This window comes from Rutilus rutilus (assembly GCF_951802725.1).
Source record: "Rutilus rutilus genome assembly, chromosome: 22".
Taxonomy (NCBI): Eukaryota; Metazoa; Chordata; class Actinopteri; order Cypriniformes; family Leuciscidae; genus Rutilus; species Rutilus rutilus.
Genome location: NC_140227.1, coordinates 26,078,905 through 26,105,419, shown reverse-complemented (window position 1 = coordinate 26,105,419; position 26,515 = coordinate 26,078,905). Strand labels below are relative to the sequence as shown.

Genomic DNA, 26,515 nt, shown 5'->3' with positions numbered 1-26,515 from the left:
AACTAACCAACATAAAATAAGGTTTCGTTAAGTTGAATAACTTAAGCTGAAGTACTTAAATCAATAAAACTAAAATTGAAATAAAAATAAATGAAAGCTAACTAAATAGAAAATTTTCAAAACCAAAAAAACTTATACAAATGACAAAAGCACATAACAAAATTACAAAAAATTTAATTAAAAATTTCAATATAAAAATAAAACAAATTCAAAAATTTATAAAATACTATTATATAATATAAATAATATTAAAATAACACTAATTCAAAAACCATAACTAACTGTTGTATGATGCAAAATGTCCAGAGAATTTTTTTAATAATGATAAAAAAAAAGTCCAAATCAAAACATGAAAGTTATATAGAGATGAGATGCAAAAAAAAAATTGACAAGGTCAGCAAACATACCGAAATAAGGAAGAAGACCATACAACTGAGAGAGAAACCGCTGGTGTAGCCCAGGTACCCTGAAACACACAGTGTGATGATGGAGGAGAGCCAGTGATCGTATACAGCATTTACCCACAACACTTCTATGAGCAGTCTGACCAGATCACATCTAACCCTTTATTAAGATTCAATACTTTTACAATTCAATAAAACATGAATATAAGCATTTTACATTATGTGGTTGTGCAGAAAGGAAGTTGGGGTGTGTGCAATCAGACATTAGAATTAAAAGTTTGAGAAAACTTACCGAGCTGCTTCATTAAAGCTAGCGGCAAAATGACACTGCATGACACAATGACGACCAGGTAGTTTCCGTTTACATACCACTCCCTGTCAAACAAATCAAAGAAGAAAGGCAAACACAAAAAAAGAATTATAATATGGATCACAGTTAACTTTCTTCCAAACTTGATAACTTCTTTTGAATTCACATTTCCTTAAAAATAATTAAAAAAGACAATAAGGACTGCCGTTTTACCTCATTGATAATGGAATGTTACAGCAATAAATATAAAGATTTATACCATTTTTAGATTTTTTTTCCCCCTCTGTTAGAAGTTGTGACAGTCACAGAGCTTTTCATTTCCATCTGTATCTTTTTTATTTGATTTATTACATAAATCAAAATTATATTATATTTTATTTGATATATTATAAGTTTATGTCAGATAAAAATAAGGGTCGGATATCATTCTTACCAGTGTTATTAAGGTAACCTAAACTTAAAAACTGTTTTCGTTAAATAAAGCTTAAAAAAAAAAAAAAAAAAAAATTTAAACTTAAAGTTCAAGTTGAAAAACTAAAATGACCAAAAATTAAAGCTAAATAAAAATATTAGCAAAAACAACTAAAACAAATAAAAATGACAAATGCACATAACAAAATTACTCAAAACTTTAACAAATATTAAAAAAATAAAAATAAATAATAAATAAAAAAAGTTTCTATATAAATAATACAAAAACCAACATTCTTACATTCTGAATTCAAACTATTGTTTTAAGACTGGCAACCTCAATATTGTCAGTTTCATTGAAGCCAGTTCAATATTGATTCTGGCACTAAAATTCAATTGGATGAGTCAATTAGGCTAAGGAACTAGCTTATTGTATGCAAGAATTGTTAATTGTAATTATTAGTACTGATACATTTCTCCATGGGTGTTGGAACCATTGTACTGTATATGTGTGGAACAAGACCCACTCGCTTTTTAAGACCAATGATATTGGACCCACTCACTTTTACCGTCTCTAATTCAGCGCACATGTCTGTTCACTTTTCAGAGCGCCGTCAGTCAAATCCATTCCACTTGAGGAATGCCCTAATAAAATAAACTCCATTCCGCGTTTAAACTAAAGCCTTGACTTCCACGCTGCTACTCCTCAAATCCATTCCACTTGGTTCATTCAGAGTCCATGTAGTTCCAAGTCAGTTTAATCACCGTTCTATATTAATGCACTGTTTTCATTGAAGCACGCACACACATACGTCACTCGCACACAGAGGGCAGAGATCGTGCTGTGCACACAGAAACAGAAGCACAGAAACTCATCAACGCTGCCCTGCAACTTTAAAGGTCCCGTTTTTCCTGTGTTTTTGAAGCTTTGATTGTGTTTACAGTGTGCAATATAACGTGTTCATGTTTCGCGTGTAAAAAAACACAGTATTTTTCACACAATTTACTTATCTGTATACCGCTGTTTTCACTGTCCTAAAAACGGGCTGATGACTTCCTAGTTCTATGAAGTCCCTCCATCAGAAATACGTAACGAGTTCTGATTGTGCCAGCGGTTCCTGTGTTGTGATTCGACAGCAGCTTAGCGCACGTTGCCCGGAAAGGTCACGCCTCTTACCATAACGTGGAGATGCATGCGCTCAGGGCCAAACAAAGGTGATTTGACTCCGGGATGAAAATAACAGCGTCTCGACGACATGGCGACAAACACACTCTACAAACGCAACTCTTCCTCTTCTCCGTGGGAGCGCAACAAGACCACGCCCCTTTTTTGTGTATTCCTGTGGGCGGAGGTTAGTCAAAAAACTGTTCTAATGACATCATTAAAGAAGGAAGTAGAGGGATGTAGTCCAAACCGGCCGTTCGCTGTAGGCTTTGAAAGGGGACTTCTGTTAAATAAAATATCTCGCTTGGCATTGAACTTTATAATTTTACAGGTATTATTTATGCTCTAACAGCAACATCACACACTAACTAAAGTGTGAAAAATGGGATCACGAAGAACAGGACCTTTAAGTAATAAAATAGCTTTGCTACATCATATTTCTCATCGAGCCGTAACTGTCAAAAATAACCGCCAGTTTTACCCTTCCAGTCAAATTTTGTGCTGCAAACATCAATGACAGCTTTAAGTTGTCAATGCCGGCAAATGACCACGGTATAAGCGGGATAATCCACGGATAGCTGTGCATTAAACAATTAAGCAAGACGAAGCAGAGTTTAATTTACTTGTTTAATTAAAAGGCACCAGAATACAGGAAATGGCATTTACTCCAGTAACATTTTTCTGGGGGAGGACCCACCCACCCACTTTTTCTTTTTTTTTTTTTTTTTTTGCTTTTGATGCCCATGCATTTATCCACTGAATCCATTTTTTAAATCATATAGCTATTGCTGTGGTTTTATAAACACATCAATGCTGTGTGATACAATGATTTTACTATGTTTAAAGTGGTTTCAGACCAAAACCAATTAATTGTAATAAAACCATTGTATGCCTTCAAGTGGCCACTCATAATAAATATTGACCCATTTAACTTTCCCCTTGTGCATTTGCAAATGCCCAGCAGTTCTCTTATTAACCTAATGCATTACATTTCCATGCTATTACAGTAAAAGAGTGCTTACTGCAGTATGTTCTTTAAATGGCTTAAAGTAAAGTGCATAAATCACATTACTGGACAACACCAGGACGGGGAGGTGGTGTTTATGTTGGGGTGTGATCAGTGCCCTTTCTTTTAAATGTGTTGTGATGTGTGACTGAGCTGCTATTTAGATCCGGAACCTTGTGCTCCGACTATCACAGGCCAATTTAGAGGGGAAATCCTCTCCCTCTCTCTACCTCATCCCTAAAGCTACTAATCTTGTTATTCTGCCCGTCATTAAGACCAAAATCATGGCATCTCTCAAAGAAGCTTTGAACGACAAAGACTGAGAGACTTCTCATGGACGGCCTGTACCCTGCCCGGAAATTCAGCTTGATTTAAGACAATAGAGCGACTCTATAAAGCCAAGGATGTTCGATGGACCGTGAATTTTATTAAGTGGAGACGTTGCAATCTCAGCGAGGTGAATGGTACCAGGTACATTAAGAGCTGAGAGCTGGTCAACAGCGCTAAAACAAAGTTAGCTCGAGAGGTCGAGCTACATTGGAGGTGATGGTGCTTGACTCTTGTACTGATTGGCTTAGGATCCGTGTGTGTGTGTGTGTGATGTTTCACATGAGCAATAGTGTGAGTCAGCGATTGAAAGGCATGCCAACACTCGTCTAAACAAACTGTGAGTTACTTCCTCTCAACAGTTTTCTCCCCACCCACCCACCCCTCCATGTCTAGTCTGGATGAGGACATGTCTGGGTGTAGAATGAATGGGGCACATTAACCAAAGTTACTTAAAATACAAATCGTGGTATTTCCAAATGGCAAGACAGGAAAAGAAGAAAATAGCCACTTTCACAAATGCAACAGATTTCCATATTGTATCTGCATTGCTATCATTCACATTTCAGAACCAAACTACTGTTAAAAATGTGTTGCAATCTCTGACTTGAATATCTAACCATTAAAGCATCTTGTCGACTAATTTGCTTGGATGAAAAGAAGCTAATTTATTTCAGCATCTAATTTGATTACATTTCTTTCTCCAGCATATACCATTAAACATTTTAGGGTGAGAATAAGATTTTTTTTATTCAGCAAGGATGCATTAAATTGATCTTAAGTGACAGTAACAACATTGTAAAAAGTGATCAGTTCACCTAACTTAATAATTTTAAGGCAATGGGTTTCCTCACTTTTTTAAGTTAAGTCAACTGATCACTTTTTACAGTGTAATGTTACAAAAGATTTCTATTCTTTCCATTCATCAAAAAAATACTAAATTTTGTTAATCAACTGTTTTCAACATTAATAATAATATGAAATGTTTCTTGAGCATCAAATCAGCATATTGGAATAATTTCCGAAGGATCATGTGAAACTGGAGACTGGAGTAATGACTGAGGAAAATTATGCTTTACCATCACAGGAATAAATCACATTTTAAAATTAACTAAAATAGAAAAAAAGTTATTTTAAATTGTAATAATATTTCACAATACAGTGCTATGCATAAGTTTAGACACCCATGCTAAAGTTGACTAAAAAGAGGAATAAAAAATCATCTTTTGGAAATTTAACTTAATGCCTTAATTAAAAAAAAATAGGAAAAATCCAACCTTTAAGGACACCAATTTTCTTTGTGAATGAATAATGTATCGTAAATAAATAAATGTTCTTCCTTAAAATACAGGGTGCATAAGTCTGGACACCCCATGTTAAATTCCCATAGAGGCAGGCAGATTTTTATTTTTAAAGGCCAGTTATTTCATGGATCCAGGATAATATGCATCCTGATAAAGTTCCCTTGGCCTTTGGAATTAAAATAGCCCCACATCATCACACAGTCTTCACCATACCTAGAGATTGGCATGGTTTTATTTCAGTTAGCCTAATAGCTGGTTTGATTTGCATTGAGAGATGATCTTATGGAAAGTACCCCATGCCAATCTCTAGGTATGGTGAAGGCTATGTGATGATGTGCGGCTATTTTAATTCCAAAGGCCAAGGGAACTTTATCAGGATGCATAGTATCCTGGATCCATGAAGTAACTGGCCTTTAAAAATAAAAATCTGCCTGCCTCTATGGGAATTTAACATAGGGGTGTCCAGACTTATGCACCCTGTATTTTAAGGAAGAACATTTATTTATTTACGATACATTATTCATTCACAAAGAAAATTGGTGTCCTTGAAGGTTGGATTTTTCCAAATTTTTTTAATTAAGGCATTAAGCTCAATTTCCAAAAGATGATTTTTTTATTCCTCTTTTTAGTCAACTTTAGCATGGGTGTCTAAACTTATGCATAGCACTGTATATTATTGTTTTAACTGTAATTTTGAACAAGTACATGCAGCATAGGTGAGCATAACAGACTTCTTTAAAAAAAAAAAAAAAAAAAAAAAGGTTGTGCATATAATTATGTTTTTTGACCTAGTTTGTCTTGCTGGGCTAACGAATGACACTAAGATACACATAAGTACATACTACTTAACGGACTGTCTATTCTCACCCTTGTTTTCATTTGTATCAAATGAAATAAGTCTGCAATGACTACGGTCCTTTCATAAAACTTTCCTGCTAGTTTTAATTTACAAAAAATGTCAGGCACTTAAATTCATGTGCACTGCCAGCTAAAACTGAAATTAATAGTCACTGTTTACAGCGTTGTGATCCTCCTCGCTCGCCTGGAGTGGTGAGGAATTCAAATGAGGCATCCAAAGGTCGTTTCCGTGGAGTTTTTGAGGTGTCCTCCAGAGTGTGTGCACAGGCCTTCTGTCAGGCCGAACTCCAGTCATCGCATCTGCAGCCGGCTTGCGTCACCGACCGTCACACACTCATACACACACATTTCCTTGGCTGGGCAAGTGAGTGTTAGTCAGGAAAGATCTGACCTTCACATGCATACATACATGCAAACCTGTTCTCACCATATCTAGTCCATCTATCACAGTTCTTCTCTTACACACACACACACACACACACTTATGCCAAAGGATTTAACTATGTGACTCAAAAATCCTAAGGGACCTATTGATCTGACAGAAACTGCGCAGCTCACACACATTCACAAATTGGCAGTAATCATTACGAGGGGCAAAACTGATGTGGTTGCTAGTGTTAACGGCCTCATGTCCACAATGACAGGCTGGTATTTGACAAAAAGGAAAAGAAATGCCATTGAAAGAGGAGCTTTTACAGACTCGACTAATGAACAACACTTATCCTTGTGACCTTTAGTGTAGACCTTCCAACACACTGGTTTCTTTCATTCTTTCTCTTACTATCTTATCCCAAAGGACATTTTTTAAATTTATTCTGACGGTTTTGCTGTCGTGTAGTCAACTTTATCTCAGGTGTTTGTAATATAATAGCTAAATATATATAAAAAAGAAACAAATGAGACTTGTTGGCATACAGTACACTCTTATCTATATTTTGCAGCACCTCTTAAAAGGCATAATATGTCCTCTTAAAAATTAAGAATCCAAAAGCAGGTTTTCCCAGAGAACCTTTCAGTGAAAAGTTCTTAAAATAACCTTTTTTTTTTCTTCTTAGTTTGAAGAACATTATAATAATCTAAAGAACTTTTTTCCACTATAAAGTGGAAAGGTTCATGGATGTTTAAAGGTCTTTATTGAACCACCGATGCCAAGTATATAGGGTTATAAAATACAGAAGAGAAACATTTGAAGCAGGAGACTACTTTTGGTTTCCCCTTTTGTCTACAATTAGAGACATTAAACAGATCTCATGTTTCAGTTGACTTTCTAGCGAGTGCCTCTGTGTGCTGAAACCCTAACATGCTTGAAACGGGTCGCGTGGATATCTAGAGTCCTGATGTGGCCAATAAACAGTGGGAAAAAACAAGATGCATTTGTGTTGCTTTCTGAGAACTAAAAAACAACTTTAAATACACACAGACATGTGTACTCACCCTGATGTACTGTCCACCTTGAGAAAAGCCTGGATAACCAGTGGAAACTCGTACTTTACTATGTACAAGTAGCTGGACATGGCTATGAGATGAGAGAGAGAGAGAGAGAGAGAGAGAGAGAGAGAGAGAGAGAGAGAGAGAGAGAGAGAGAGTGAGATTCATACACAAACACACACATACAGTAAACACCCTAATCCAGGACGTATTTGTCTACTCCAGGGGATTGTGGTTATTATCCTGGAAGCAAATGTCACAGTAAAGAAGAGAATCAGTTCTATATTTAGTTACTATAAACATGCACCAAACAGCAACCAGCTTAGGGTCTTTTTCCACTACTGTAGATCAAATCACAGTTAAAATGCTAAAAAGCTCTCTACAAACTATTGACGGATATGCAAAGCAATATTAAAAGAAAAATACATAAAAAAAAGAAGAAATGATAATGTTATACAATAGGCAGGATACTGGTATAAACATTTAAAGAAAAAATTATGCTGAAAATAATCGGTGTGCCCTAGCAGATGGACCAAAATAATAATAATAATAATAATAATAAATAGTTGAAATAGGCTACAGCGTTCGAAAATGAAGACAACATGAAGGAAAGGGCGGAAAGGTTACAATGAGATTGAAGGAATAAAAAAATAAAGCGATGACCTGGACTGTAAATGAGAAATGAATGACAATGCTATCAATCTACGTCCAGACACTTTCTCTGCAGAACTGTGGTGTGTCCTTGACAGGGTCACAAAGCATTACATTGTGTCTCCCGAGACGCAACTTTTGACAGCGTCTCACCTCCAATGTTCTGCAGGGTGATTGCAATGCCGGCAGCCATCTTGCCTGGTGTGCCGAAGGCTCGGAAGCCCAGTTGTTCGTAAGCTCTAATGCCTGACGACAAATCAAAAAGAAATTAAATTCACACATCGCCCGATTGCTATTAATATACAACAATATAGTAAAAAACATTAATCTCCCACCTTAAATAATAACAATAATAATCATTGTATATGAATTTAATTTAATATACTAATACATTTAAAAACGTATATATTAGTAATAATAATAATAATAAATATCTGTCATGTTCTGTTTGTGTTTAGTTTAATTTTCATAGACTTTCAGTGTGTTTCTCTTCAGTCGCCCGTTTCTTTTGTTCTAGTTTCCTGCCATTCATTAGTTGCGATGGATATTCATTTTATTCATTTAACGATCACACCTGTTAGTCTTGGAGTTCGTTATCATTGTTTATTTAAGTTCCTCTTGGTTTTCAGTTTATTGTTGGGTATTGTCGTGTTGTTATGCGCATGCTGTCATGTTACTTACTCATCTTTGGATAACCTGTGTTTGTTTTGTTTAAATACATACCTTTTTGTTATTAGTACCCTTTTGGATTTTCTATTCGTCATCCTTGGACAAAACCTTACACTATCATCAAGTAATATGTATATCATGGTATTTGTAAGGTTTGTCAGTTTTCAAGGTAACCATGTGGTTGACATGGGTTTGGGGCATCAATGTAACCATGGGCATATAGTTGATATAGCATTGACAATGACAGCCACAATTGATCAAGCACAGCAGACGCTTGGCTATTTTTAGCCTAATGCACACCAGAAATATTCTTGCCAATTAAAATCTCTCACAGAGCAATGAGGCAGATGGTCACTGAGCCAACAGAGAAACCGGCTCTTCATTTTAACTCAGGAAAAGTTTTCCCTATCCATTTAATAATCTTAACAACAGAAGACAGTTTAAACTGGTCTCAGGTCAGTGTAATGAAATACTCACCCACAATGCCTGAAGATTTTAGCAGCAGGTGAATGGAGTATGAAGACAGGCCAGCAACAGCAGTGAGAAGAATTCTGAAAGACAGAAAAGATGAAATAAATGCAATTGGACACAAATGACTTTCATGCCCCGTTGTGACTATGTGTTATATTTATATAATACTTAAAACGGCCAATGGTTCAAAACATTCTGTGTTCAACTGAAAGGTAGTAGGATCAAACCATACATGTGGTAATCCAACTCAAATCAAAAATATTTTATATACAAGAAATTAAACGTATCAGTGACGATAGATAGATAGATAGATAGATAGATAGATAGATAGATAGATAGATAGATAGATAGATAGATAGATAGATAGATAGATAGATATTTAAAAAAAATTATTGAATAATGAAACAATTTTCATTGTATATCTAAATCATTTATAAATATGTTACATTTATGAATATGAATATATAGAATATAGAACATTAAATGTTTACAGGCCTAATGCTAAGAGTTGAAAAGAGGTTCTAGCCTCAATAAGGTGGAAAAATACTAGACAGCGTAATCACAGGCAAGATAGCCCATAAATGCAACGGCACCCTCCAGCTGTCAACATCTGGACAAACATCTCAAGCTGTGAAACCGAAACACGCTCTACTGACTCTTTTTCTTGCATAAAAATGCCCTGTTTAGTCCCTTTTCCTAGTTCCAGAATGTCTTGGCATCTCTACGGACCAGGCCTAACCACTCGCTGCCAAGCACTCAGTTTCAACTCTGCACTTTCTCACGTTTTCCCTTGTCCTTCTTTTTTCCAAATGACGTGGCTGAACTGCAGAAGTCAACGAGTGCAGTTCTGCTGAAAACGCTGTTGCCTTGACTCACACGAGCTCTGAAACAGATATTCAGCATCAAAACTCCCATCTCTGACTAACATTCCAGTCATTTATAAGTAGAGAACAATTGGTATAGCTAATCGCTCGCGATTAATAACAAATTACGCAGGAGTAGGCAGCATTACGAGATTAAAAAGCTTTGAGAAATCTGCTGAAACTGAGACAGAACGTGTGATTTGTTCACCAGCTGCAGTGTGTTAATAGATGCAGCTGGTTTGAATGAAGACAGCATGCAATCAGTTCAGCATCTAATCAACTTCTTTAGCAGCTGATTGTGATGAAATATTTGATATTATCCAAGCTCCAAAAGATGCAAAAAACTTCTTAATTTAGCCTGTTAAGTGCACAGAAGAATGGAATCTATCTATGAATCTATCTATCTATCTACAATATTTTGAAAAAGTTCCTTTTGCCTGCCCAGGCTGCATTTATTTGATCAAAAATACCCTAAAAACACCAACATATTATTATTTTTTAAATAACCGTTTTCTATTTTAATATAGTTTAAAATGTAATTACTAGAATTGAAATCTTCGAATTGCTCCGTTTATTATTTATTCCTGTTATGCAAAAATGAATTTTCAGCATCATTACTCCAGTCTTCAGTGTCACATGATCCTTCAGAAATCATTCTAATATGCTAATAACAGTATATAATTATAATAATGTGCTTAAGAAACATTTCTTATCATTATCAATGGATAATAAAATAAATGGAATAATGAAAACCGGGACACATTTTTTCTGGATTCTTTGATAAATAGAAAAGAACAGTATTTATTTTGAAATAGAAATATTTTATAACATTATAAAAGTCATTACTGTCAGTTTTGATCAATTTAATGGGTCATTGATAGATAAATTAAAATATTAATTACTTTAAAAAATAAAAATCTTACTGGCCCCAAAGTTTTGAACGGTAGTGCAGTTAAAACATTATGGGCCCTATCTTGCACCCAGCGCAATTGACTTTGTACACCGACGCATGTATCATTCCTATATTTTGCACCCGCGCACAGCGGACTTTTCCCTCCACAGACGCACGCTGGTGAACTAGGAAATACACTTGCACTCCCGGGGGCGGTGCAGCGAAAAGAGGAGGCGTGTTCCGGCGCAAACGTTCCCTGATGCTATTTTGCAGGTTTAGAAAACAAATCCGCCACTGACCGAAAAAACCTAGTCTAAAGTCGGTGGCGTGTTGCGCATGTTATTCATATGCTATTTTAAGGGCACATGCTTGGCCATAATGTAGCGTGTGCACAACGTGCATACACTTTGATTCTCTCATCTACACAGAAGCAGCAGTTTTCATTTTTGCAAATCATACATTTTTACAATAGATAGATAGATAGATAGATAGATAGATACACAATTTATTATAAAAGCATACATCTAGCTTACACATTTACCCAAATTATCATACGCATGTTTAGCCGAAGTTAATTTGGGTGGGTTTCTCCATCCCCAATGTCACTTCTCTCTCTTTTACGGCTGTGACGAGAGCGTTGCTCTCCTCGGTTGTGAACCGTTGCTGGCCGCGCCTGGCAAATCCGCCGTTAGAATAGCAATCCGCCATGGAAAAACCGCGTCTGCTCTTAAAGGGAATGTGAGATGTCGCTCTGATTGGTTTATTTCACGTTATGCCCCAAACCACACCTATGAATAATGAAGCTACTTCAGACCAACCCATTTTAGATTTGCGTCGGGCGCAAGAGTCATTTATCCCGCCAGTATAATAGAAACAGTGCCCAAGACCCGCTCACAAAGTTACTTGCGTTTCGCGCTTGATACTTGCGTTTCAGATCGTTAAAATAGGGCCCAATATATTAATATAATTTTTTTTTTTTATTATTAAATTAACATTTTCTGTTGATTAATTTCAGCACAGAATGAAATGTATTGATAATCAGCATTTCTCTCTACCTATCTGCCATTTTAGGTGATTTTGTCAGTGAGCTCACCACAAGAGAGTTATAAATCTGATATTGAGACCGGTCTCGAGTGATACTTTGCTAGAACGCCTTGTTAGAACCTGAAGACAAATTACACAATTTACTCTGGAGCATCTGTACGTGTTTCTCCATTTATTGAAGAACTTTCATCCAAGTGGCTTCATCAGTTTTTCAATCAATGTAAAAACACCTCTTCAGCAAATGGAGGAAGAAGTGGATGAAATTCAAGCACTGTTAATTGAGACTCACTCCAGCAGCACTGTGTCACTGAGGCTATTAAAAATTATTTTAATGGAGAAAGAATATATGAACATTTAATCCAGCATGGTCCTACAGCAAATTATCATATCAGATATGAATTTCTTTGATCCCATAACTACTTCGTATGACACAATTCTTGCTCCCACTGTCTCTCATGAACATGTCTTTTATTCCAGACACATTAAATCATGTAGCCTAATTTCAGAAAAGCCTAATTTTAAGGCAAAAGTGTAGTATTTGTTGTTTGTCATAATCATTCTCAAAGAGCTGCTCTTTCAAAGACAATCAGTTTTAGTTATGCTTCATGAACTGCTAATATTTGATGTAACGTGTGGAATAATATTTACGTGGTCATTTGCGGGTGCGGGTTGGGAATCAATAGGCATGGTTAGACTGAGGGTCTAATAGCCGATACTATTTCGACTCAATTCGGTACCCACTGATAGGCGGCTGCTTTCAAATGGTCCCTTGCTTATTTGCTTTTTTAATTACAACACGATTTGCAGCGTTGAGCACAGCGTTTGCGCTGCAACTGAAGTGATTGACAGCTTCAGTCATTAAGGGAGCGTTTAATTTCTTTCTGTATATAATCTATTCGCAATTTCAATAAAAGTTTTATCTTTCATGCTGCTAAGAGGATCAACGGCCACGTATACACCGCAGAGTGTCAGGAGACAGAGTGAATCTGCTAAAATATCCCTGATATTATATGACAGTAAAGGCTCATATTTGGCTATATGTTTTTGTTAATGTATAGAGACCTCTAAGCGTCTGTATAGCCTATGGTATGATTTAAACAAATGTGCATAAATGTGTTAAGATACAATACCCTGTATGGGCAGATTGTTGACATGATGTAGGCAAAAGTTTTGTATTGTTTACACGACGGATGCACATTCTCAAATAAATGTTTACATTTAATTATTAACATGTTGGGCTATGTGTCTATTTTTCTTAAAAACATAATGTTAGTTTGATTGCTTGTGTTGCATAAGAAAAGACATATTTTTTGTCTACCTGATGTAGATTTAATGCGGGTGCAGTTCAGGCCACGGTCTTTATGTCAGGCGGGTCGGGTCGGGTACGGAATTAAATTAGTGCTGCTGTCGGATAACGGGTCGGGTGTTCTGTTAAATACTGCGGTGAGGTTTACCAAACAAGACCCGTGCAGGACTTTACGTTTCATTTACGTAATAACATAGTCCTAAATGTTTCTCCTAAAATAAAATTTTTAAATTTTAATCTAAAAAAAGAAGCAAATTAGATATTGAGATCATATTTAAAAAATAGAACTATAAAATTAAAGTGGATGGTCTTATGTTATCACACAAGAAATTAATTAATATACTGAAATCTCTGACTTGGTTTCTGATGATAACATGATGAAATCTTGTGTCAAACATCAGAGGAGACAAATTTACTGTGCTCTTTTTCTCAGAAGAATCTGAGCATGAGTCACTCCTATCTAGATAAAGGAAAAGAAGGAAAGGAACTCCACACACTGTGTTATGTGATGCTGGATATTCTGTGTTTTGTGATGTTGTGCATTTCTGGGAGATGTGGACCTACTCTCGCCTCTAGGGAACTGCTGCCGAGATTCAAAGTGACAGAGAAAAATCAAGCCTGAAGTCAAACCACAGCTCATACAGGCAAAACCCAACATAAACATTTCAGAATCTGTCCTTCCTCTATATACACCAAATTCTATATACACCTAACGACAATGTATTACAGTATGAGACTCTACAAAGATATCTCCATAGCAAGGTCTATAGTAACTCCCATAAACCTTATGAATTCATCCATAAGAGCTACAGCATTGTTGAAAGCAATATTAGTGCCGTTTAATTAAATTGTGTCTGGGATTGATTTATGTGTGTAGCCTGAAGCCACAATCAGCACTGGAGAAACACAGTTCTCAGATCAGACAGGTACCACACACGCAGAAATCGAGAGTACGGAAAGTTTAAGTGTGCCAAATATCGCAGAACCCCAGTCACACCAAACAGCTCAAACCCAAAGCCCTTTCAGAAAAAAGAAAAAAAAATCCTCTGTACATTGCTTAACCCAGATTAAAAGGCCAGACTGTTTTTTATAAAGCATGCACAGCCCATGTTAAGTAGCACAGATCATTGGATCATTCTCTTTGTTAACAAAAGTAATGTAGCGTGCCTGGAGTGAATGTGGAACTCCCGTGCAACATAAGTTTCCTGGTGCAGCCCGCTCAGCTCTATACTGAAGGTCAGTCAGGACACAAATCTCTCCGGCAATCTGACTTTACTAATAAAGGCTGCTTTACTGGAGGATTAATACAGCAGGGGAACCAGTGCAGAGAACGGGACTTAACCCAGATCATGACAACTAACAAACTTTAGGGAAGCTGTGATGTTTACACTGCATAAGAACTGAAGCAAGATTTGAGAAAAACCCTATGAAAAGCTAAAGAGATTAGCCAATGAGCTTGAACATGATGTTTATATTACATGAACTATTGTTAGCGAATGTGCAAGAGTTATCCAGGAACAGACCTATAAAGTGTTAAATATCTGCTTCCACTGCCTCATAAGAGTCTAAAGCTATAGCCTCTTACAGATCCATAACATTATACCTAATAACTTCTATAGAAAATCCCATCGACTTACAGAACTGTTCAAGTGCTTGGGGTCGGTACGTTTTTATGGCCTTGAAAGAAATCTCTTGAGCTCACCAAGGCTGCATTTCTTTGATCACAAATACATTAAAACAGTAATATTGTGAAATATTATTACAATTTGAAATAACTGTTTTCTATTTTAATACTTAAAATTATTTCTGTGCTGGCAAAGCTGAATTTTCCGCATCATTACTCCAGTCTTTAGTGTCACATGATCCTTCATTCTAATGTCTGATTTGGTGTGCAAGAAACATTTCTTATTATTATCAATACTGACAACAGTTGTACTGCTTAATATTTGTGTGCAGTGATACAATATTGTCAGGATTCTTTGATAGAAAGTTCAAAAGAACATCATTTATTTGAAATAGAAATCTTTATTGTCATCTTTGTTTCCATGAAGAACCTTCAACATTCATGGAACGTTTCCAGTGCACAAAAGGTTTTTTTTTATATAGTGGAAAAAGGTTCTTTAAGTTATGTTTTTTACACTTAGAAAATGTGTCTTTTGAGGAACTTTTCAGTAAAACTCTCTTCTACTGCATCACTGTGCAAAAACTCCTTTAGGAACCTTTATTTTTAATAGTATAAAAAAAGTAACAATAATAAAAGATTATTTATTATGACTTCTGACTTTAATGTTTCCCCACAAATTGATTTATGATGTATCAAATGCACAATGATCATATTAATTCTAGCTCAAAATGAATTATCTGTTCTCCATTAAAGTCATTAAAATCACAATAGACTGGGTCATCTGACCAATAAGAGCAGAGTAGACTCTCAGAAAGGAGGGGTTTAGAAAGGCTGAATCCTTTACAGAACCGTTTCGGACACTGTGAGAAAAGGGGTGATTCTGCAATGAATATTATGAGAGATTTAAAGTGTTTTTTGACCTTGGATGCATGTAAACCAATTGTAAAAGACCCCCAAAACAAAACAAGGAACCTTTAAAAAAGCACTTTAAGGAATTACCCCAAAAATCTGAACACAGAGTTTGACCTAAAACTGTAACTTACATAAAGAGGACAATGCCCGTGTTAGCCATGGCATACGCTAATCCCAGAATTCCACTTCCCATGATGGCGTTTCCCAAGTTGAAGACGGACATCCCAAAAGAAGTCTTTCCCTCAAACTAAGCAAGAAGAAAAACAGAAACAGTTAATCCACACATTCACATTTGAAACACTTCACAACATTATGGTCTCATCTGAAGGATACACACCGTCACATATTGCTATACATGAAATCTTACCAAAAGTTCAACTTACATCCGTGAAGCGAGGGTTTTTCTTGTCATCTACAGTGGACAGAAACTCTGAGCTTTCTGGCAGGTTTGCCTCTGCATTACCTGGAGTTCTGTCAGTACTAAAAACACATACAACAGCCATGAGGGATTGCCTTGTTTGGCAGTGCATCAACAGATAGGGTTAACACCACCAAAACAGTAACTGAGGGTGGGTGCTTTAATTATAGATGCATGATTTGCAGCTGCAGACACACACACACACACACACACAAAAAAACTTATGTCTGCAACAATTCTGCTCTCTGCATGACATACCTGACATTTTCTGTGCTATTTGGTACAAGTTCCCTAAGGAGCAGAGTAAGAGCCGCATCCACGAAAGCACAAGAGACAAGGAAATCATGATGAACACATCCTTAGTTAAACACACTGATGAAGGTATGTGGCCAGTTAGGGGGAAGTGATGTCTAGCTGAGAAACTTTTCATTTCCTTAGGGTGAAGGTAGGCAGTTCTTCTACATGCAGGGTGATTTTATTTTGCATATAAAATTATATATAGGTGTTTCTTCAACTATAGGCCCTTTTAGCCATGTGGAGAAAAAAAAAAAATTACCTTAAAAGACACTTTTTGCATTGTCACTAATCATTTATTACTACTAGCAATGTGTTCTGTCATTTTTTTCTAAAACAAACCATTTAAGTTCCACCATATCTCACACTACTATGTTTTGCATTTGACAACATTCAGTGGTGGAAAATATTTTTGATGCATTTTTGAAACATTTATGATATTAAATTTCAGACTCCTTTGTCTTGCTAAGGCAGATTTCATAGCACTGTATGTATCTTAAATGCACACAGTTAAATTATATTCTCACACATTTATCATAATCTGACACAATTACAACTTAACTGGAAATGATACAATTGTGAAACCTTTTTACAAGTGATGTTTACCTTGATTTACCATCTCAGGCATGCTCTAACTTTATTAGTGGCAAAAGTGACAAAATTTGCTTTGTGTAAACAAAAAACTGTAAATAAAAGTAAGTATTTTAATCTGTAGATCATTGAGACAGTAATAGTTAATAGTGATGCACCAATTTGTTTTTATACCAAAAATGTATTGGATGATAGGCACGCTAAAAAATAATGTTCAGTGAAGTTTTGTTCATGCATCAACTGAAAACAGCATAGACAAAAAAAATAAAAAAATAAAAAAATCACAGTTCATTAAAATGAAGATCCATTAAAAATGAAAAATCGATATTGTCAATCCAGACCTACCATCCACACAGCTCACGTTTACCTGTTCAAAACGTGCCATTAGAGAAGTGCTAATTAAACATTACCGTTTAGTTCAGTGATTTTGACCCTCCAAATATGCTTTTTATTGAGCAACCAAATATTTTTGTCGATTTTGGAATAATTTCAGTGCATCACTAGTTGTTTTTCAGTAGTTTGTAGATTGAAAAAATCTAAAGTCGTCACATAAAAAGTTCCTGTAGTCTAAGAAACACCCATATACATTAGTTCGCATAAACATCTACTGTACACATAAACATCTACACAATCACAAACACATTGGAGCTTTGAACATAGTTATATAGAAAGAGCATAACATCAGTGCTACTGAATGTGCCCAGTGATGTCTGAACTGTGCTGTTCAGTGACATTTAGGACTGTGATGACAGACAAGCTTCACCTTATTAGGATGACATGACTGGATGATACTGCAAAAACACACACTAATGTTCATAAATACTGGATATATGCACTAATGTAAGGCACCCCATAAACACATTTTATTCCATAATCTATAATCCATTAAACCAACCGAAACTGTATTACTAAAACTGAACACATTTTATGACTGACAATAAACCATCTTGAACTAGACAGACACTATAATGCACCCTTGAGGGCATACTTACTGAGCAGCATCTTCTGATTGGCTTTTTATTGCAGTCACAGTTGTCTCCTCACCAGCTTCGTGCCCCTTCCCATTGGGGATAGTGTTCATCTCGGCAGGCTCCATGCTTTCAGAACGATTATTCTCGGTCTTCAAGTGTGCGTGTGTGAGAGAGAAAGATCTATAGAGAAACTGTGTCTGTCCCTTGTTTCCCTATAAGAAAAACAAAAACAGTATATGTTAATCCTAGCTTAAAGGAGATGTGTTCATCTCTCTAAAATGGAGCAGTGAAGGTTCGTATTATGTAAGGCATTGAAATAGGATAGTAACGTGATCCTCAAGGCCCGAAACACACTCATAGGTAAGTCTACACAAACTCAATTTCACATGCTGATGCTTTCCGAAATGTTTGAGAATTTGAAGTGTGCATGAAACGGACATTGAGATAATTTTTCCCTCTATTGTAACAAGGGAATCCAAGGGAAACAACTTCTCAAATGAGAAAAAAATGTAATCCAGCACTTGATTTTGTCGATCAGTAATTGATTGGATCAGTGGATTGTTGTTGTTTGCTAATTGCTACGATCTCATGTGAGTGACAGGTTGCTGCCGGTCATGAAGAGTGTCCCGTCCTCACGTCATCAGAGAAGAAATGTTGTTGCGAGGGGAAGAAGTTAATATTTTTTATCAAAGATTATGAAGGCACATGAATTAAAACAAATGATGATGTACATAGATAAATGATTTATAATAAACACCGCAATATTCTTTGAAAAAAATAAGAAATGTCAATTTGATTTTCATGCTGACTTTAAGCTCAAGGATTAGTTGCATTCTTCTCAGCGTTGCCACTAGGGGTGCTACAGAAAATAAAGGCAAATAGTTCATCATAACATCGTAATATACATAATTCACCCGCTATGTTGCTAAATATAAAAACCGGGATAGCTGGCTTCTCGAGACTCCCCTGCTTCGCAGCATAGTAAATAAAATATACTAAAGCCTGCCGGCACGTCGACATGATTGGTTACAAGATAGTTTGTGACGTAAGAAACACTGGCGATTTCAAACCACATTTTTGCAGTTTTAAGGAGAAAATACTCAGCAATGGTGTTGACATGTCTTTAAGCATATTAGTAACACCACATAGTAATATAAAAAACATTCAAATCTTGATTTTCACCACAGGGGGTCTTTAAAAAGGCTTTAATAGGCCTTATGGACAGACAGAACTTCCTCTATTACTTTGGTTCTCTGTATTTCTCTCATGTTTTTCTTCCTTCTTGCATCACAAAACAGCTCCATCAAATCTCTGCCACTGCCACATTAACTTTGCAAAACAGTCGGTAACCTTTTGCACCGTTACCGTAAAAACTGAATAAGTCGTCACTTTCCTGACTCTACTGAGAGGTGTTGTTCTCGCTTCTCTCCTTTCACTATCTGGCTCCTGATGTCTCTATAGCTGTTTTTGTGGTCTCTTCCTGTCTTCTTTGGTGCCTGACTCCCTGTGGCTGCTTATGATGGACCTGTTGGGGTGCTGAGTCCTGAAAGCACAAGCTGACATGCGTCTCCAGGCTCCCATTTGGCCCCCTGGTATTCCCAATCCTGGTCTGAAAGGACAGAGCCCTAGTATCACATTAGCTACAAAGCATAAACAGAAGTAGGGGGAAAGAGTAGGGGAGGGAACCTACACTCCAAACCAGTGGGCCCATAGAGGAAAGCAATGAAAGCGAGCAGAACCAGCTATGACCAGCTCAGAACCAGTTCTGGCCCTCTTTGTCTATTCATCTCGCTTTTTTTTTCTTTCTTCCCATTCCTTTGCTTTTAATTAGGAGAAGCTTAACATAACAGTCATGCTCTCTTCATGCTTAAAACTCTGGGCTGGCATTACCTCAAGTTCCCCCAGCTCCTTTTCTCCCTTCTTCCCCCTCGCTCTTCCCCGCTACGCCCTGGAAATGTGAATTAATAACCAAGCAGAAAACGAATCGATGTGAACTCTGAGAAGATAATCTCTGAGTTATCCAGTGAGATGCCACGTTACCCGGCTTGCTACGCAGCCACGGCGAGAGCAATGTGGTTGGGCAGCAAAGCACGGTACGCAATTGTGCATGCTGTGCTGTTTCCTGGGAACAGGGCTGGAGGAACAGAAGGGTGATTGTGCCAAGCGTCATTATACCAGTGGGGCCTCCTTGGCTCAAACTCGCCAGGGCACTCGAAGGGCTGAAAAGGTAATTCAACGGACCCCCAAATTGAAAAAAAATGGTGAACCTTAAATTTGGGAATGGGAAGCGGACCTATGATGGGGGCAGAGGTTTGTGCCAAGATGCTGAATGGAGAACCAGCCTGTCCTTCATGCACTCCACTAATCAGACAGACAGTGGTTACAAGTGATTGGCCGGAGGAGTTCAAGGCTTTGGGCGGAGTCAATTGAGCTAACTGCAACAGGTCCCGTTGTTGCATATTTAAACACATAATAGCTGCGGCGTTCGCTCTGCGCCAGAATATGTGACGACTTTCAACCGGGTCTGAAAAACACAAACAGAATTTGTTTTCATTCTACGCCGACGTCTGGCAACTCCTAAACACACTGGGGATGAAACTGCTTTGCCAACTAGGTCATAGCTTAAGTTTCTTGAATAATGAGAAGTTTATTCATGGATTAAATACTCATTGCAGCCTGCTTTCAATTGCTCATCTAGACTAAACCCGCTAGTACAGACGCACGCTTCCAAAGAGTCGTAACATTGCCTCCCTGCTTATGTAACAATGTCCCACGTACTCAAAAAGAGGAGTGGACATGCTAATTTGTACTCATTATGTCTGCATGACATCAAGCAGTCACATGCAAAAGAGCATGAATTTGTTGCGACATGATTGGTGTTGTCAGGAGCTGATTTAGCACGGTGTCTGTGAAAAGCACTTATTAGAAGTGCTGCAACGACACATCAATGTTCATTAAAAACAGCCTACGAATGTGTTTAAAGTGTCCATAAATTACTGCTATTAAGACTGATTCATCCCTCTCGGTCACGGGATTCAACACCAACAAAAACGCGAGTGCAAGAGGAAGAAATCGACTAAGAATGGATTACAGCAAATGGTGGAGAGAAAGAGGTTAAAAATAGTGGTTGCTAGGCCATTTCTAGGTGGTTGCTAGGGTGTTCTGGAAGGTCGCTTTGTGGCTGCTTACTAGTCGATGTCAAAAGAGCACACCCATGTCTTTAATGGTTTTGAAAGATGTCTCTTTCTGAAGTCTGCATTTATTTGATCAAAATTATAGTAAAAGCAATCATATTTGAACGGTAGTCGAGGTCTCTAGGATTTTAACACCACTATTACAAATTGTTTGATTAGTAAAGTAAGTTTTGCTCCTAAGTTTAATACTAATAACACATAGATGCAGTACATCTGTCTTGGGTACATTAGGACAGTGTTTAATGTGAGCACCACATGATTTTCTAGGGTGACACAGGCTTAAACTTACCCAAGCAACGTGAGCATAATCATCTCCGAAAAAAACACAGAATCTTATTTACAAAAATTAAATGAAAGACAAAATTAGATGAGGTGAGAAAATTCAGACAGAGAAATCTCGCACCCCCACAACACATCTGATGCAACTCCACAGCACCAGTGACGTGGGCAAAGCTATATCGGGACGTCACTCGTTCCAGGGGTTTACACACAGCACTGGAATTTTTGCCCTCAGCTTTCAGATGTGAGTGAGCTGTATACGTGGTTTGGTGTTCTGCTCTTTTAAATGATCCCTGCTGTCTGATTACTTACAGACATACAGCTCTGTATACCTGGCACACACTCACACACCTCTGCTATTCACTTCATTAAACCTGCACTGTAATATCCAGGCTAATTGCTCAGTCAAAAAGCCCCAGGTCTTTAATTAACCAATGAAGGATTTGGAACTGCTGTGAACAACCCTCTGTCCGGCCTACCATCTGGATTATAATCTCAGATTATGTAGGATATTCCGTCAAATTCATCATATTCCAAGAAAAATGATTCAGGTTATTAATAAAGCAGCATTATGGGTGATTTGTCTTTAGCTTTATATATTTGAGAAATTGAAGGGGCTCTTCTCTTGCAGAACGGCATTAAGAACATAAAGTATGTTCTCCCAAAAAAAAAAAAAGCATTTGATAAATTATATGGAAAAAACACTATTAAAAATATATAAAACACATATAAATATATGTGTATAACACGTGTGTGTGTGTGTGTGATTATGTAAATTATGTCATAATTTACTCATCATCATGTCATTTTAAACCCAAATGATTTTCTTCAGCGAGAAAACACAAAAGAAGTAATATTTTAAGAATTCCCGAGCGCCCCTTTTTCACACCTTGATGGTCCATATGCTGAATGTAAAAAAGTAAATTAGAGTTGTGCTGAAAGGGAACATAATAAACAAGTTTTTTACTTTTAGGTGCTCTTTTTTGGAGCTTGACCGTCTCAATTCATTTTCATTCTATTAAAAAGAGCAGCAAACATCCCGCCTAATTCCACTGAAGAAAGAAATTATACAGGTTTGGGATCAACGACTAGCCTGACTACGTCAGACTTCGTACTTCCGCTCAATTTCGGTTCGCTTCTGTACTCAGTCTGAGATATCGACCTGTCTTTCAGTTTTCCTCCGGCCTCAAAACAGTCGGCCAATCAACGAACAGAGGGCGGGCTGAGAGCCGTGACGTAGACGCTGATTGTACCGTGGATACTAATCTGCAAAAGTCGTTCACAGCCATGTTCACTCCGGTATTTCGCTCGATGGTTTTGTTTTCGCATCATACATTTGTTTACAGTTGAAGTTCAATGCGGCTGAGTCGCCGCATAACACACTTCTTAACCAAACGTTATGTGATTGGCTTACGGGTAACCAATGATTTTAAACTTCAGACAAGCGCCCCCGCGGGAGAAAGATAACGCTTTTCTATTACGCCCTTCCAGACTCTGTCTACGAAGCAAAGCGAAGTAGCAGAGTTTGGTATTACCAGGCTAAATCAACGACATGAGAGTGAGTAAATGATAACAGAATTTTTATTTCGAGTGAATTATCTCTGTAGGTTGATATAATCACAATTTCCCTCCACAAGAGAAATGGTGGAGATTAAACAGACTAAGAGATTGACAATGACAGTTCTCTCCCACTTTAGATGAGCAGCTAATACAGCAATGTTTTCATTGAGTCATATGCCACAATCCAACACTTATTCACACAAGTGCAGAATCTGTTGGATTTTTCAAAGCCGTCACACATGGGCTAAACTGGATTAAAACTGGATCACATGCCCGCCTGACTGCAGGATAAACACCAGATTCTACATTTGTGTTCAAAAATAGCACAGAACATTCACAATCAGTCATGTGACAAGCAGAGATGTATAGCGCTAGCATCACACTATGCATCCTGTGATGTAAAGAGCAGATGTTCTGTCAAGGTTGCTTCTGAAGTGGGTGGATAACAGTCACCTGTGCAAGGACCGGATACATAAACAAGACATAAATAAGTGTGTCAAGGCTGAAAATATGCCATTTATCATGACTGCCATGATAAAAACACCTTGTTTTCCAGTGCAAAATTCTGAACATGATCCCCGCTGTAAGAAATTAGACTGTGAGTTGCATTTACATGAGGGATTGAAATGGTGGCTAGCAGACAAAAACAGTCTCTAGGGTTTTTGATCATGGCTGGTCTTGAAAAGAAAAGAAAAAAATTAAGACTATGTATGTGGAGCAGGTGGTTTGTTGTCTCACTGGTTGCATCATAAGGTTGTGCGCAACTATTGTTTCTTCTGAATTTCATCGGAGGTAAACGATCGTTGTGGTCATTAATCAGCTGTCGGTGGACGTAAAACTAGACTTCAAATCGTCTTCTAGACTTCTAGACGCCAAAATCGTACAGTGTGAACCCGGTTTACGTTGGGTCTTGTAAAGAATATACCCAAGTGTGAACATCTAAGTTTTCTAGTCTTTCCCGAATCGTTCAACACTAAAAGGATGGTTCGCACAAAGCACTTCCCAACAAAATCAGCCCAATCATTCAAGAATGATTTATTCTTTCAAAATATAGCTATTCAAGACATTTGAAAACAAAATTTCGCAATGTCAGTTTTTCTCTGGGCCAGCCCTCACAAAGAGTCTACAAGTGAACATCAATCTGCACAGTATGATACTGGATGTCGAACTGCATCACAAATCAAAAACATCAAAGTGAAACATCAGAGTGAACTGGTCCTGTTGCTCAAGTGTCCTTTGTCATCACTTTTTCATCACTCTAAAGATTATCACAATCTAGTGCTTGTCTTCATCTGTACTGCACTTCCCTCCTCTTTTCCCCCGCCATCTAGAGAGGATTTGTGATTAGTGAGATCTGTGTGACAGAGATTAATACCAAACACAACAATTTAAATGTCAAATGTCAACCCTTAACTTTTCTCCTAAATTACATGAATATATGAAGACTTCAGATGCAAAAGCCTCTAAGTGCCATCAGAAATTTTCTTCTAGAATGATCATTTTTATCAAGCTTGTATGTTTATGTTCAGTTATTTCACTTTAATGGCAATGAAAATGACCTATTGTCATTAAAGTGAAATTACTGAACTTCAACATACAAGCTTGATTTTAGAAGAAAATTTCAGATGGCACTTAGAGGCTTTTGCATCTGAAGTCTTCATATACACACTACATATCAAAAGTTTGGGGTGTTTTGAAAGGAGTGTCTTATTCTCACCAAGGCTGCATTTATTTGATCAAAAATAAAGTAAAAACGGTAATATTGTGAAATATCATTACAATTTAAAATAAATGTTGTCTATGTTAATATATTTTCAAATGTAATTGACTCCTGTGATTGCAAAGCTGACTTTTCAGCATCATGACTTCAGTGTCAGGCTTCAGTGTCACATGATCCTTCAGAAATCATTCTAATATGCTGATTTTGGTGCTCAAGAAACAATTCTTCTTATATCAATGTCTTTATATTTTTCACATGTTCTTTGATGAGTCGAAAGTTCAAAAGAACAGCATTTTTAAATAGAAATAAAACAGTACTAAATCCAAAATGTGTGAGTAGTGTTAAATAAAAAATAAAAAATGATATAATTATTAAATGATGCAAATGAAAAAAAAAAAAATGCGGGCAGGTGCATCTCGTATGGGAGAGGACGATCGTCGTATGGAGGAACGTCACATGCTTTGAGAGCAGCTTCCTAAAAGGGAGATTTAACAAATCTCTTTCATCCAGGCAAATTCTCTCACTCTCATCTCAAAAAGAGGCTTCAGGCTCAGAATGAAGCTGTCAGATCCTGATGAAGAGTTGTTGTTTTTTTTTCATCTGCCACAGTGGAGGGGTTTTGGAGACGTCACAGGCATCAGGCATCAGGCATTGCCCATCATATATGATGAGCTTTGCCTGGCCTCTTTGTTCCTCCCCTACTCTCCTTCACTCCCTCTTTCCACCCCCAACGCTTTCTGTGTCTCTTTCCCCGGAGGCAGCGTGGAGAGTGACTCATTGCAAATGTGATTTATTTATAGGCCTGTGCTCCACATCCTGTCGGGGCTGCTCAGGTTCCCACACTGAGATCGCCACAGGTAGTGGAGTTAACATCACACGTGCACAAACCAAGCACAGGTAAAGCACAGACCAGTAAGTATAGACCTAAAATGGCTTGATCCACACTGAATACAGGGCTCGCATTGACAGCCAGGGAAACAAGATGTAGTAGCCTAAATCAAATCATCTGTTTAAATGATGTGATATATGTTCTATTACAGTGATTATGCTCCTTTATTCATATTATCATTAAACCACAGCACATCTGTGTCAGTGAAAAGATAGAAATTAAAAGGTCAAATCTCTATTTTTGTAATGATATCAAAAAACTTTTTTAAAAGTCTTCATTTGTTAATTTTTATATTCCTCTTATAGTTTATTTTGATAGCATATGAATAAAGTTTACAATCTGTTAATTATGAGGTTTAAATTCAGTTGGGATACTGCCTTTTAAAGGGTAACTTAGAATGGAAACGCCACTTTTAAGTTTGACCGTATTTTCGTTTTAGGTTAAAATGCCTTGTGAATGGGGCACTTTTATGATAGCATCAAAAATCACTATTTTTAAAACACTAAGGAGGCTCGATACAACATGAAACTTTGCTCAAAGTATCACCAGGGGCTCTACACATGAACTCGAGCACTGAGAACATTGTTTGTGTACACAGAGTTTACTAAAAAGAAAGATTTTGAACAACTCACTGTTGCTGTGTCCGCCGGCATTTTGACAGTCAAAAATAGTCGATTTCCAAATGCGAATGAACTGACTCTGAATTTTAGTATTGTTTCTTATATGAGGATCCTTTTTCAAATACAAGGTCAATATTGATTTTCACTAACAAGAAAACAACAAATTATCCGTGAATTTATATTGAACTAAGCTTTAGGAGCTTTCCATCTTTACACTCCTCTCTGTTACAGAGATCAACTATTTTTGACTGACAAAATGCCGGCGGACACAGCAACAGTGAGTTGTTCAAAATTGTTCTTTTTAGTAAACTCTTTGTACACAAACAATGTTCTC

The 26,515-nt window shown here is 37.1% G+C and overlaps 1 protein-coding gene across 2 annotated transcripts in view; it reads right to left on the bottom strand.

Annotated features, from left to right (window-relative positions):
- Positions 1-26,515, bottom strand: part of slc38a3a (solute carrier family 38 member 3a) — a 50,236-nt gene that overhangs the window by 10,866 nt on the left and 12,855 nt on the right. Inside the window, exons 2-10 of one of the 2 annotated variants that reach the window (XM_084394711.1) lie at positions 17,941-18,131; positions 16,322-16,354; positions 16,029-16,125; positions 15,777-15,892; positions 9,011-9,084; positions 8,018-8,110; positions 7,220-7,301; positions 697-779; positions 408-466 (exon numbers count right to left, since the gene is read on the bottom strand). In XM_084394711.1, coding sequence (XP_084250837.1) covers positions 408-466; positions 697-779; positions 7,220-7,301; positions 8,018-8,110; positions 9,011-9,084; positions 15,777-15,892; positions 16,029-16,125; positions 16,322-16,354; positions 17,941-18,044 — 741 coding nt within the window. In that variant the 5' untranslated portion in view covers positions 18,045-18,131. The remainder of the gene's footprint in view (positions 1-407; positions 467-696; positions 780-7,219; positions 7,302-8,017; positions 8,111-9,010; positions 9,085-15,776; positions 15,893-16,028; positions 16,126-16,321; positions 16,355-17,940; positions 18,132-26,515) is intronic. The other variant, XM_084394712.1, reaches the window with a different exon arrangement.